General features: G+C 32.5%; 1 protein-coding gene across 3 annotated transcripts; it reads left to right on the forward strand.

Moving 5' to 3' along the window:
- Positions 1–6,678: 6,678 nt before the first annotated feature.
- On the forward strand, positions 6,679–12,790 carry LOC122603805 (alpha-crystallin domain-containing protein 22.3). 3 transcript variants are annotated; one of them, XM_043776618.1, is made up of 4 exons: positions 9,136–9,197; positions 9,453–10,086; positions 11,088–11,425; positions 12,299–12,790. In XM_043776618.1, exons 2-4 carry the CDS (start codon positions 10,067–10,069, stop codon positions 12,532–12,534), a joined length of 594 nt encoding a protein of 197 aa, XP_043632553.1. In that variant the 5' UTR covers positions 9,136–9,197; positions 9,453–10,066; the 3' UTR covers positions 12,535–12,790. The 3 variants fall into 3 exon arrangements, with proteins under 3 accessions (XP_043632554.1, XP_043632553.1, XP_043632556.1); XM_043776619.1 differs by lacking the exons at positions 9,136–9,197; positions 9,453–10,086 and adding an exon at positions 6,679–6,774; XM_043776621.1 differs by lacking the exons at positions 9,136–9,197; positions 9,453–10,086 and adding an exon at positions 10,785–10,871.
- The last annotated feature ends 522 nt before the right edge of the window (positions 12,791–13,312 follow it).

A 13,312-nucleotide genomic window follows, 5' to 3' on the forward strand; every position in this document is an offset into this window, starting at 1 on the left:
ATATAATCCCTCTTCCTCCCTCCACCGAAATGCCTAAGGCGATGCCTAATTATGTACAACCAACTATAAATAAGCTTTCCTCGTAAAAATAATATTATATATAATTCCTATTATATCGGAAAAAAAAAAGTCAAACTAAACATATTCATTTAGCTATTTTCTACTTTTATGTTTGTTCAAAAAAATATCCCCAATTATCCGATGAGGATCCCCGATACCTGACAGAGATGAGTATGGAGATGTAATCTAATTCCCTGACGGGTATGGAGACGAGGATGGGGATTGCAAGAGGGAATCGGGTATGGGGATAGGGATTGAGATCCCCGATGATATCGCCTCATTGTCATCCCTAATTGGTGACTAATTAGTATGGTTTTTGACCTTGGAAGGTATCACTTGTAATTTAAGAGTAAAGTATAACATTGACCCTTGTAATATAAATCTTATTGTGAATATTATGTTATTTTAGGGTGGAGATCCTCTCAAGTTACTTTTAACTTGAGGTAACTTGATTGGTTAAGTTAGAGATATTTTGGCCCTTAGATGATAATCGAGGATCAAGATTTAAAAATGATCTTAAGCTTTGATTTTTATTCAAAGGTTAAGATTTCCCCAACTTGATTAAAGTTAGGGAATCAACTTGAGAGATCCTCACCCGTTATTTTATTAGATTAATAGACATTGTAGTTTTAAGTTAGTGATTTGATATTTTAATAAAATAAGAAAATAATATGTTTTTTTGAAAATTTTATTATTACACGAAATAAAACATATTTGATTTATTTTTAATTTTACATCGTCATTGTACAGAGATTTAACATATGTATCCTCAAAACCATATACAATATAAAATATTTTTAAATAATAATATCATCATTTTTTCAGTAGGTGGTATCTAAACATTTAAGTTTATTCTATCATTTTTTAAATATTTAACTAACATATATATCCTATTAAAAACTTTTAATACAAAATGTTTTTTAAACTAATAGTATCAACAAATTTCCACATGACTTTATATATAACTTAACCATTTATTATATAAAGTCATAATTTGACAAAAAAAAAAAAAAAAACCCCGAAAAAGTGGTTTTAAAAAATAATATAAAACTTGGGAATTATTTTTAATAATTATATTATTAAATTAATTACTTTTCTATAATTATAAGATGTAGGAAATTACTTTTCATAATTAGTGACTATATATAAACTTATTAAATTAAAACTAAATCTAAAAAAGTTATAAAGGGTATATGACATCAGCGTTTGATCTAATGTTTCTAATTAAAAGTTGAACTTCATCCAAGGGTCCAAATTTCTCTATTTTGGAATTAAAGTTTCTCTTATATATATATATATATATACTAGCATTCTACCCACACAATGCGACAATGTGATGCGACGACAGAGGGCGATGTTATAATAATCCGTCATGATGAAAGTAATTGATGTAAAAATGTTTAACTTAAAGGGTGGATATTTTATAATATAATAGAGTAATTGTTTAATTAACAAATCTTTCTAAAATCATATAAATGTGACAAATAAATTCCAATTAATCATTTTTCTAATCTTACCTTTTGATTTTCCACACGTCACCCTCCTATGATTTAGGAAGATTCTTGGTTTATGAAATAAAAGAATTAATCATTCCTTAAATCATAAAGGATAGTTTGGTCAATTCGTATATCCCGCTTTTCTAAACTTTCAACATAGAACTATAACTTATATATAGTAGTCGCCCTTCATTTTTTTGAATCGAGACCCGACCCAACTCGCGTCGCATAAATAAAAGGGAAACCTTAATTTCCAAATAAAGAAATTTGGACCCCTTGAATAAAGCTCAACTTTTAATTAGAATAGACGGAAAAAACACGATTGCTTGTAAAAACGATTGATAACATACCTTTGTTTCGACAAAGGAGGTGTTTGAGATCATCGATCGGACCAGAGATGCAGCTATTTTAGGCGGTTCATTTGCGTATTTGAGAGAATAGATAGTTAGTGTGTAAGTATATGTTAGGTCCCGTTGACCCTTGAACATCGAGATCTGTACGAATCCAGGTGTGTGGAATCCACCTGAATCAGTTCTTGAGGCTTTTGAAAAAATCACACATATCTCTCTCTATATATAAAAGGCTATCAGAAAGTGCTAACGTGGCACTCTCTGAGCCCACCATATCAGCATTTTCCTACGTGGCGTCATCATATCGATCCTAGAGACATGTCAGCATCCACGTAGTAACCAGCTGCCACATAAGTATTTTAGAGTTATAGTATAACTTATGAAAATTTGTTTAAAAATGTTAGAGGTGGGAGTAGAACCCACAACCTCCAAGTTGGGGGTAGGCTCATTTGCCATTTGAACCACATGATGTTCTGTTTAATTTTTAAGATCCATAATTAATAAACAACTTTAACTCCTGTAATGCCCTATGAAATTAATAAATAGTGTTTGGATCCACACGTAAATAATTTTACTCTTATTTTATGAAATAATAACTCACAATGAATATAATCAGTAGGTTTCTTATTTATTTAATATTTGTTAGCTTTTATTAAAATTGGTAGTTGAGAATATTTTTTCGTTAATACATGTAAAAAATAAAATTGATAGTTTAATTATAATTTGCGTATCATAACTATTATAAAACTATAAGATTGTTAGTTTTAAGATTTTTTAAGCCTTGATTGCTCGACACACCATTCATCGTTTTAGTTTTACCATATCACAACTCATTTGTATGTGATGAATTTATTCATAATTTTCTATTTACACGATTGTGCATAAAATGAGATATATACATACTTCGTTGATCATTGAATATTTAACTTTGATATTAATTTATCATATTCTTAGCTTACAAGCGTTAACAGTAGCACTAAGTTTTCTTTTATTAGTATCTAATATTATTTTGTCAAAATGAGGGGTATAACCTAGCATTTACATTATTTCGTCATATAGAAAAATACCTTTTTGGATTCAAAGAAACTAAATCCTGAATCTATTTGTTTTGCAATGACTATCTACAAAAGTCAAGGATAGAGTTTGCCCAAATTGGTTTTTACTTGAAGAATCTCATCTTTATTATAGTCAGTTTTATATTATCGTTTCAAAAGTAAAAAAAAAAAATACAAGAACTAAATGTTTTGATTTTTGACAATAATGATAAAACTACAAATTCCCCAAAAATATGTTATTTTTAAGGATGTTTTTTTTTTATCTATAATTTATTTTACATCCATTACTTGATATGGACCTGAATTACTGGATAAGTATATAGTCTTGAATAGCCTTGGAGCAAATGTTGGTTAGTGTACGGGTGCTCAGTATTTATACGTGTCCAATATTTAGAGGCATGTAGACGAGTTGTGTTTATAAAATAATAAAAAAAATTATTTTTGTATCGTCATCCTCTAAATTAAGTTGCTCAAGTCTTCTTGTATGTGTAACAAAACTCTAACCTATTTCAATTTATATTGTTATTATGAAAATGCTTGTCAATTATTTTTTTAATACAAAAAGATTTACTTAAGACCATCATGCTTGAAATAATTAAATCATATTATTTTGTATCGTCACCATGTATAAATCATCTTCAAAAATTATATGGTAATGTTATCTACTACTCCCTTATAAAGCAAAAGGGCTCTTTTTATTTATAATAATTTCTGTCTTTGAATTACCAAAACTACCATAGACATTTTATGGTTTTTTATCTAATAATGTATATACTGTATTTGTATATGCATTTCTCCCCATCTTTTTCGCCTAAACCAGAAAAACATACACATTCCCTCTCTACGACATCTCACGCGTTATAAACCGTTGCCGCTGCAACGCGCGGGCACCCTTCTAATTTTGAACCTATAAGTACTCCATAATGGTATTCCAAATTTGTTACGTAGAAACTTGGAAAAATAAAAGTTATGTTGACAAGCCTAAAAATATTTTTAAGTACTTATTTCAATTAAATCCATGGCCATTAATTGAACCCTAAACATGTTTAGGTGATACATAAATTTGGAGAACCTTATTCGTTTGTCACCATAATCTTGTTGCTAAGGTGAGTCTCATAGTTCCCTCTTTTAAACTGTTTTATATTTTGGGGAGAGAATACACTGCTCAATTTTATGGACACGAGTACTTTTAATAGTTTGTGTATGGCTATGTAACAATCACTCATGAAATCCACTTGGAATCTTGATGCCGTGAAACCATTGCGCGAATATTATGGATAGTACTATCGGGGTTGACACCCCTGCTCGAGTTAGTCATGTTAACTTGGGAAACGGGCATATAATATTTGAAATAGTGTTTTGAGTGAAACACTACTAGAGGGGTAAACAATATGTTAAGGCACCGATACTCAAGGCACGTCATACGAAACTATTGGTCTTTTAATATATGTTATGATATTCATACTACTACTGAAATCTTATGATCCATGTCAATTTTTATGGTAAAAACCTATGAGCTCACCAACATTATTGTTGACGTATTTTAGTGTGTATTCTCAGGAAACTAAGATAGATCAATGGAGCATATTCTAAACGTCGCATTCGCATATTTTTCCAAAGAAAATGAGGTTTCTAGGATTATGGTTGCTTTGTATAGGAAAGTTCTGTCAAAAATTGTAAACTCGTTGTTATAACTATGTAATAAATAAAGAAGTTTTTATAATAAAAACGTTTCATTTAGAGATCGTTTGTTATAATTTGCATTGTGCTTCCAAGAAGTCACCCTCTGCTTGGCCCACCTTGGGCAGGGTGTGACAATAGATCTCTACCCCGATCCATGAATAGATTTTTGACTAGTCTAAAATCATTAATTGAAACCCTAGACATATCTGTCATATATATAACTGACTCATAATATATGGGCTGGACTTGGGCTTCAAGTACACGTACACTACATTAATAGATAGCATCTCATAGAGATTAATGTAGTATAGATAACATCTCATAGATATTAATGTAGTATAGACATCATTTCATACATAATGTAGTATAGATAATGTCTCATACACTAATTGCATTGCAGCGGACAATAATCGGTGCACAGAAACTGCACCAACAATATATGTGTAATTGCGTGTTAGTGAGTGTAAGTTTGTGTTAATAACTGCCATGTCTATTATATATGTGTGTATATATATATATATGAGAGTTATCTATAGTACAAACATTTAAAAAAGTACAAGGTTTTTCCTCATTCTTCTTCCTTATTCCTTCTATCTCTGACCACCACCACCACCACCATGATCATCTCCAACCACCACCATTATTCTCCGGCGACGGCGACCATTTCCGGCGATATTTACACATGTGTAAGTTAACTTACACATGCGTAAGTTAACTTTCCGGTGATAATCAGGTTCGTTTTCGGGTGGATACGGTACGAGCCAGAGGCCCTCGTCCGTTCTAAGCTGACCGTCAAGGGACGCATATGAGAATCGTATGGATTTGATGGGCGACGATCCAAAAGATGGTGATGGTTTGCTATGGTACGGGCGAAGCCCTTGCTGCCGGCGCGGTAGTTGGGGTAGTCGGAGATGACGGTGGCTGGTGGTGGTTGTCTTGCGAAGAAAAAAAACCTATAAATTTTAAACCCTAAAATGCTAAAAATAGTTGTACTTACACATGTGTAAGTCTCGTCGGAGATGGTCGCTGGAGGATCATGGTGGTAGTCGGAGATCATCATGGTGGTGGTGGTCGGATATGGAAGGAAGAAGGAAGAAGAAAGAAGAAGGAGAGAAAACCTTGTACTTTTTTAAATGCTTGTACTATAATTATCTTTCCCATATATATACATATATATATATATCATATTTTTTCTTTTATTTAATATATTAAATGGGAGTGATATATGATATACCTACAATAATTTTTTGTCATCAACAACAAATATATATGTTATACAATACATTGTAAAAGTTGTATAAAACATGCATTGTTGTAAACGACAAAAAATTGTTGTAGATATATCACTTCCTTATATTAAATCAACATAAGACTCAAAGGAGTGGTGCCAACTTTGGCCGACTCTCGCCCCAAGTCATCATAAGTCACCCCCCACACCACCCCCCTTGCCCGACTTGTGTTTTGCCCGACCTCCACAACTCGCCCCTTTGTACTCCAAAGTAAGCCAAAGTCGCCCTGAACGCCACCCCCCTCGCCGACTTCTCCTAAATCCACCCATTTTTACCTTTTTTTACATACAACACTCTCCTACCCCACATGCCACATGGCACAAGTCGTCCCATTCTCCAAAATCCACCCATTTCTACCTTTTTTAAGGGGTGACTCTTCTTACACTACATGACACAAGTCGCCCCTTCCTCCCTTTCTTCCCACTCCTCTTAGTCTAAGCAACCCAGATAAACAATCAATGATGTAAAATTAAAGTGGTAACCAATTAATTATATAGCCAGTCATTTTTGAATATTTTAGGATTGTTTTAATAGTTTTACGTATAAAATAAAGACCGGATTGAATTCACGTATACTATTTACAATTAACCCTAAAATTATCTACTTTTTATTCATATATTTTATGATAGAAAGTCAATCCAACAATAAATGTAGATTTGTACTAATAGTTGAGCGACTCGCTTATAAAAGCAAGCTGTGTGTTCGTAAACCTTTGCTAAACTCCACACTATTCATTCTATTCAAAAAAAAAAAAAAAAAAATTTTTTTTTTCTCAAAAACCCTTTTCTTTTTAACTTTTTTAAACCCTTTTGGACTCTTTCATGGCCGCTCCCAACAACGGGTATGTTACACTTTTGCTATATATATATATACACACATATATACATATAGGTATATACACACACATGTAATATTTAATATTTATATATATATATTTCTTGATGGGATTTACAAATAAACCCTAACTTCTTATTATGGTATGAAACCAATTTATTATATAATTTGTACATGTTGTTTTGTAGCTACATTTGGTGAATCAGTTATTTTGCTTCGTTTTAAAGTTTTGATTTTCTTTTGGTGTTGGGTTTTTATATTTTATTTTGTGTTTATTTTATAGATCCTAGGACCTAGGTAAAAAGCTCATGCTTTTTGGATGTTGAAAAATATATGTTGTATATTTTTGTATTTTGAATGAATGTTTTGTTGCTTTTAGATTGCAAAATCCTAATTGGCAAGTTTGGTAAACAAGATTTTTTCACTCTGTTGTACACTTATGAAAATTCTGAATTTTTTTTGGAGCCAAGTAAAAAAGAAAAAACCTTTTATTTGTGTTTAGGGTTTAGGCTTATATACTGTATAGGTGTTTGTTAAGAATTTATCTTCTTTTCTGTAAATCTAAACTATGTGTTATTACTGATATGATTGTTTTTCTTTTAAAAGGGACTTGAACTTGCAACGGTTATAAATTCATATTAATACCATTAAAGCTCAAATAAGGGAGAGATAGGAGGTCCTAGGTGAGTGTGGTTCTCTCTTATTTAAATACAAAGATTAGTCCTTTATGGTATGCTGATCATTGATTTTTGTCCGAAGATGAGTACATTTGTTTCATAAGACTCAAAAGATGAACTTTTTAAAAAGTTAATTAAGAAGGATTAGGGTGGAGTTCCCAGTCCTCTAGGTTCTAAATGGTCTGGGGTTGAATTTCCGATATCCATTTTTTTTTCATTTTAAAGATTATATCTTTTAAGTCAGTTGTATGCATGTAGATGATGTAATTTGGATAAATGTTACTCGGTATAAACTATAAAGTATAATTGAAGTAACATCTAAATTATGAAAGCGCGAAAATTGGTTGAAATAAAAGTACCTTTTTAGCAATATATTGGAATTACTTGTTTGCTTCTCTTTTTTTGGCTCTTTGTTATGGTCAATTGGCTTCTCTTAATAGCTCAACTTTCCATTTTATGCTTAACAATCTATAAGTATTTGTTCATGTCCCTTATTTTGGAAATTCTATTGCGCTTTTTTTTTTACCAAATATAACCAAAGATAAGTTTCTTTTTATTGAAAGCTATCACGCTTAACTCCGTGATACGATGGAATCTCCTTTTTACTTGTGTTCAAATATTTTTTTTTAATTTTAATACTACCATCATTGCATTTTCTAGGCTATATAAATGAATTCGATGGTTATACTTAGCTTTAAAACTCTTTCTTGGTTCTAGTTTACAAGTGGAAAAAAAATCTCACCATGTATCTAAATGTGGTATTTTTTTGTGTGGCTCAAAAAGAAGTTATGTACTCTCTTGGTTATGTTTGACTCTTTTTACTCTATGTTTGGCATTCAAGGATTGTATATAGAAATTACTTGTTTTTGTATTGTGTTCTACCTCCAAGACATCCAATAGGACAATATAAGACCATCCTAGTTCAACAATTCTATTGATCAAATAGATATATCACATAAAATAAATAGGGTAGAGATTATATACAAAAGACTTCTTTTTGTTGAAATCTAATGTGTGCTTCAAGTTAATACACTTAGACCAAATACATGTTCAAAAGAGAATACTACATGCCTGAAAAATAAATGTATTAGGCCGTGAACTTTTAGATAGTTATGAACTTATGATTGGGCAAGACCTTCTATGGGAGTTGCTTGGAGTTATTCTTGTGGGGTGGACAATAGTTGCTGTCAAAATGGCTCCTAGGGTCAAGCTTGTCCCCACCATTCTACTTCTTTTTGGAAGATGGTTATGATCGGGATTGGATGATATGTGATTAAGTTTATAATGTAAATGAATTAATTTTAAACCTTCTGAACAAATACGTTATGGGAGATTGGGAGATATATATTTATTATGAATGTATACTAAATAGTATAATTTGAATGTTCAAATGTGTGTACACCTATTGTTAACTTCTTAATGAAGTTGATCCTAGATATCCCTAGGATCTTATTTCATTTGTTTGGAATGTTGTCTTTGAGTTTTTTTACAATGTTCTAATGCGTGAACACCATATGTTTCTACAAAGAAGTCAATTGCTTAAGAAATCTGTACGTACATGCCTATTTAGTTTGGTTGATAGCATTATTCAGTGTCCCACATCGTCTAGCAAAAAGGGACGCCTTCGTATTCAACTAATATAAAAGGCCCCTTGCTTATCTTGTTTTTCACATTCAATTGCAAGGCAATAATTTTCCTTCTTCCAGCCCCGACACTCGTGGTGTCATGTCTTTTCCTTTTGGTCCCCAAAGAGGTATTTCTTTTCATTTATTACTCTTGATTACTTTTAATGCTTCTTATGTCCATATTTTTTAAGAATATCCTCCGCTTTTTATTTTCATACTCGTAATGCTTCTTATATCAATACTTTTTTAAATATCCCCTCTTTCTTATTTCCATAATGCTTCTAATTTCCATAATTTTTAAAAAAATATCCCTTTTAGAATAATTTGTATTTTCTAGTTTCATGGCCCTGGCTCCTCCTTCATCTCTCTCTTCTTTATGACAGGATAGTCAATTTTCGGAATCATATATATTTTTGGTTGTATTGTCCTCAAACATTCAAATCCTTCAGCAAAACATGCCTTTCGAAACTGACTATGATCTTTTAACTGCAATGTACATCAAAAAACTAAACTTATTCTCCTAATTCCTAAAACTACAACCACTGACATGATCATGAATCTTGGCGTGGTTTTTTGTTGACAACGCCCTGAAGAATTCCGTTAGCTAGGCTGTGCTTCAAGGTGGAAGGGTCAACAGGATCGCCTAACTGGAAGGAAACTGAGAAGTCTCCTGACGGACATAGATTTCGTGTTCGCATCTCGAACACCATATTCTGGGTTTGAACCTTTTCCTGCCCTGTGTTTGTAACTCCTTTAACTGTAATGGTCCCATCGCCTTGGATATCAAATTTAAACTCTGCAGATTATAGAAAAGTGTTACTTAATTTGTACTCTGGGGAGAGGTGAGTTGCAGACATTGCACACCCTTATTTTGGTTTTTCTGGTTGACTCACCAAGCCGCTGAATGGTTGGCTTCTTCCTTTGCGCATAGTATGCATTTTGCATTCAGATATGCACATAAACAAGCTGGATGCAAGGATTTTAGTTTTTGTATCTGATGTCTGGCTCGAAAATCAGGTTCAAAATCAATCTTTAATTTTCATGTCCTACCCTGCCTATGATCACCCTGTTACCCTTATATTTAGCGCCTAGACACGTGCATTTGTGATTTTAATCTTTTAGTTTTAATTGGTCTTGATTCCTCTATATGAGGGGAGAAGCCTGTAGAAAACCATGCTACTAATTTTATTCCTTTTTTTTATGACAGTTTAGGTATTTTGAATGCAAAAGAATGAATTTCATTTTCAAAACTTTTCATTCAAGTCTTACGAGTTACATTTTTATTGTGATTTTTTCCAAATATGTTATATTGTGTTTTTGGACATCTGTACTTTCTTGTAGACAAATGACTGTGCTTAGTTGTTCTGTGTTATTTTTGTCCAGCTGATACTGAGTTTTATAAACCAGTTATGAGTTTGAGAAGCACTGGCGGCACTGCTAATAGGGTTTGTGTAGTTCAATGCCAATCAGAAGCTATATTTATATTATATATAGTTTGCAATACTGATTGTAGGATTTTGAGTACCATGTTAATATGGTTAGCTTTTTGTATGGGTTAGGAACACTTCTCATTCAAAAGAATTATAATTATATAAATGGTAAGAATGTCAATAATGATTAACGTTTTGATTAAAATCGTTTAAGAGGTTTTATAAAGTAATAACTGTAATATATGCATTGAGCAATGTTCCTATTATATTCATTTCCTTTACGAAATCAACTGCTTGACCCAATAGAGATTAAACATAGTTTCAGCTGAGCCATTTATTAGGTAGTGGTCCAATGGTCAACTCCAATTTCAGGTCATTTTTTTTATAAATACTTTACCTGGATAGGATAGATTATTTCATAAAGTTATCAATTCTTATGTATTAATATACTTTGATGATGATTAGCTGTTCAAAAAAATAAAAAAAAAATATATATATATATATACTTTGATGGGAACAAAAGTTAGTTTTGTAGTTCAATTTGAAGTGTTTCATTGTTATGAACTGGTTGTTACTTGTGAATTTCAGATCCCACCCATCTTTGGCTGATCAACCTCCAATTGCTGTCGCTCCCCTCAATTGTATCCCATACACCGGCCCACCTCTAGATCATTTTGATACTGATATGGCAGAACAGAATGGTGTCATCCTGCCTATGAAGAAACTGCCAGCAATGGTTTTTCTGCCTCAGCAAACCACTGAGAAAGAATTTAAAGATATTTTGTCAGTCACTAAATATGGAGTAGCTGTTTCGGGGAGTGCTGCAAGCGGGCAAATAGGTCCACTTATCGGGGCACATGATATTTCTGAATCAGATGATGGTTTTCTGTTTCGTGTTGCTCTCCCAGGTGTCCAGAATGATGAAAGTAAGTATCGCACCACTCCCAACACTTGCAGAAGTAAAATTAATTTGATCTTATGCTTTATGGAAGACCATAATTATCTCATCTAGGTTGGCTAATAAATATGACTTGCTTTATAGACCACCTGCTTACGAGTTGTGGAATAGTCCTTTACACTATGCGATTGGTTTAAAGAAACAGATAATGCACAGCTCTGAGGGTACAAAAAGAGTTGTGTGATCACTAGAATTTGATGCATAACAAAGAAAAACTTAAAAGGAATTGTATGGTGCATGTCTTTTAGGAGCTGCTTATGTTAAAGTTTTCCATATACCTATAGTGCTTAGAAGTCTTTTTACTGGAAAGCAGTATAATTTGGTAAAAGATAGTGAACGAGACATTTCAATTCGTTAAAAAGCAAAGTAAAACAGGCCCCCTTGACTGGTTACCAGTAAAATGTTTGAAGTCCAAATGAATGTGTGTTGGGACATAACCTCTTGAACCTGCTTAGATTAGATGTTTTTTACCATTTGAAAAATCGGACAATTAGTTGATTAAAGTTGAGGTTAGTTAGACTCTTTTACATGTATTGACCCGTTTTCATCACCCAAATTATGCTGACCCGATATGATTTTGAACATAAGAATCAGAATCATTATCTGCCAATCAGTTTGATTAGAAGTTGTAATAAGCTATCAGCCGCACATTCGAACATCCCCTTTATATTGGCAGGCATTTCTTTACAGTCAATTGGTCACAGTTGGATTTTTTTTTTCACCCTTTGATGTCCTTTTGAAGTATGGCAATGGTTATAAAACAAAGCTGCAGAACCACTTTTTGTCATTTTTATGACTTAGATTACAAATGACTGATTCGTTGGCATCATTTAATCTGCAGAGTTTAAATTTGATATCCAAGGCGATGGAACGATTACAATTCAAGGAGTTACAAACACAGGGCAGGAAAAGGTTCAAGCCCATAATATGGTGTTCGAGATGCGAACACGAAATCTCTGTCCGCCAGGAGACTTCTCAGTTTCCTTCCAATTAGGCGATCACGTTGACCCTTCTACCTTGAAGCACACCCTAGCTAACGGCATTCTTGAGGGCGTTGTCAACAAAAAACCGCGCTAAGAGTCATGATCGTGTCATTGTTTGTAGATTTAGGAGAATATGTTCAGTTTCTTGATGTACATTGCAGTTAGAAGATCATAGTCAATTTCGAAAGGCATGTTTTGCTGAAGGATTTGAATATTTGAGCAACTTGATTTTTTTTTTCTTTTGGGAAGGTCCCTGAGGATTTTCTTGTTGTAAGGTCTGTCCTGTTAATTATGCCATTTTTGGCTCTTTGAAACAATAGAAGGTACAAGACAGATTTAGGATTGAAACATGTGCGATTTTCTTGTAAGATATCTATCTTCAATATCACATCGAATTTTGGTGCAAATTAATGCGACACCAAATGTTTAGTCTTTAACTTAAAATGAATATGTATTCCTACTATCGAATTTAAACACGCGACCTCGAAATCTCGAATATCAGGAGTGACTTGAGCCAACATGACCCAACAGGGGTTGGTCCAAATTTTTCTACATCAAACTTTGTATAGCATCAAGCCATCAAGTATTACCTCAAATATCAATTACCTTTACCTTTTTTTTTTTTATACAATAGTTTACTTTAATTTGTTATATATTGACGAGGAGGGGGTGACAACGGGCAACGCAAGGAGGAGAGCATAAGCATAGTTAATATAATTTAAAGTTTTTAAAATTTATAAAATAAAAAATGAAAAAACATAAAATAAAATAAAAAATTCTAATTTCCCATTGGAAAGTAAAAACCGTGTTTTTTTGTTTTTTGAAAAGTTTTTAAAGAACTATGATTTCTATCATGTTTATTGTTTTTCATG

The sequence above is a fragment of the Erigeron canadensis genome, chromosome 6, assembly GCF_010389155.1.
Source record: "Erigeron canadensis isolate Cc75 chromosome 6, C_canadensis_v1, whole genome shotgun sequence".
In the NCBI taxonomy this organism is placed as follows: domain Eukaryota; kingdom Viridiplantae; phylum Streptophyta; class Magnoliopsida; order Asterales; family Asteraceae; genus Erigeron; species Erigeron canadensis.

What these genes read in the sequence shown, in the direction of transcription:
- LOC122603805 (XM_043776619.1), top strand. Translation starts at nt 6,755, where the DNA reads ATGGCCGCTCCCAACAACGG. An exon ending in ATGGCCGCTCCCAACAACGG is followed by an intron (nt 6,775 to 11,087) that starts GTATGTTACACT and finishes TGTGAATTTCAG; the next exon opens with ATCCCACCCATCTTTGGCTG. An exon ending in AGGTGTCCAGAATGATGAAA is followed by an intron (nt 11,426 to 12,298) that starts GTAAGTATCGCA and finishes TTTAATCTGCAG; the next exon opens with AGTTTAAATTTGATATCCAA.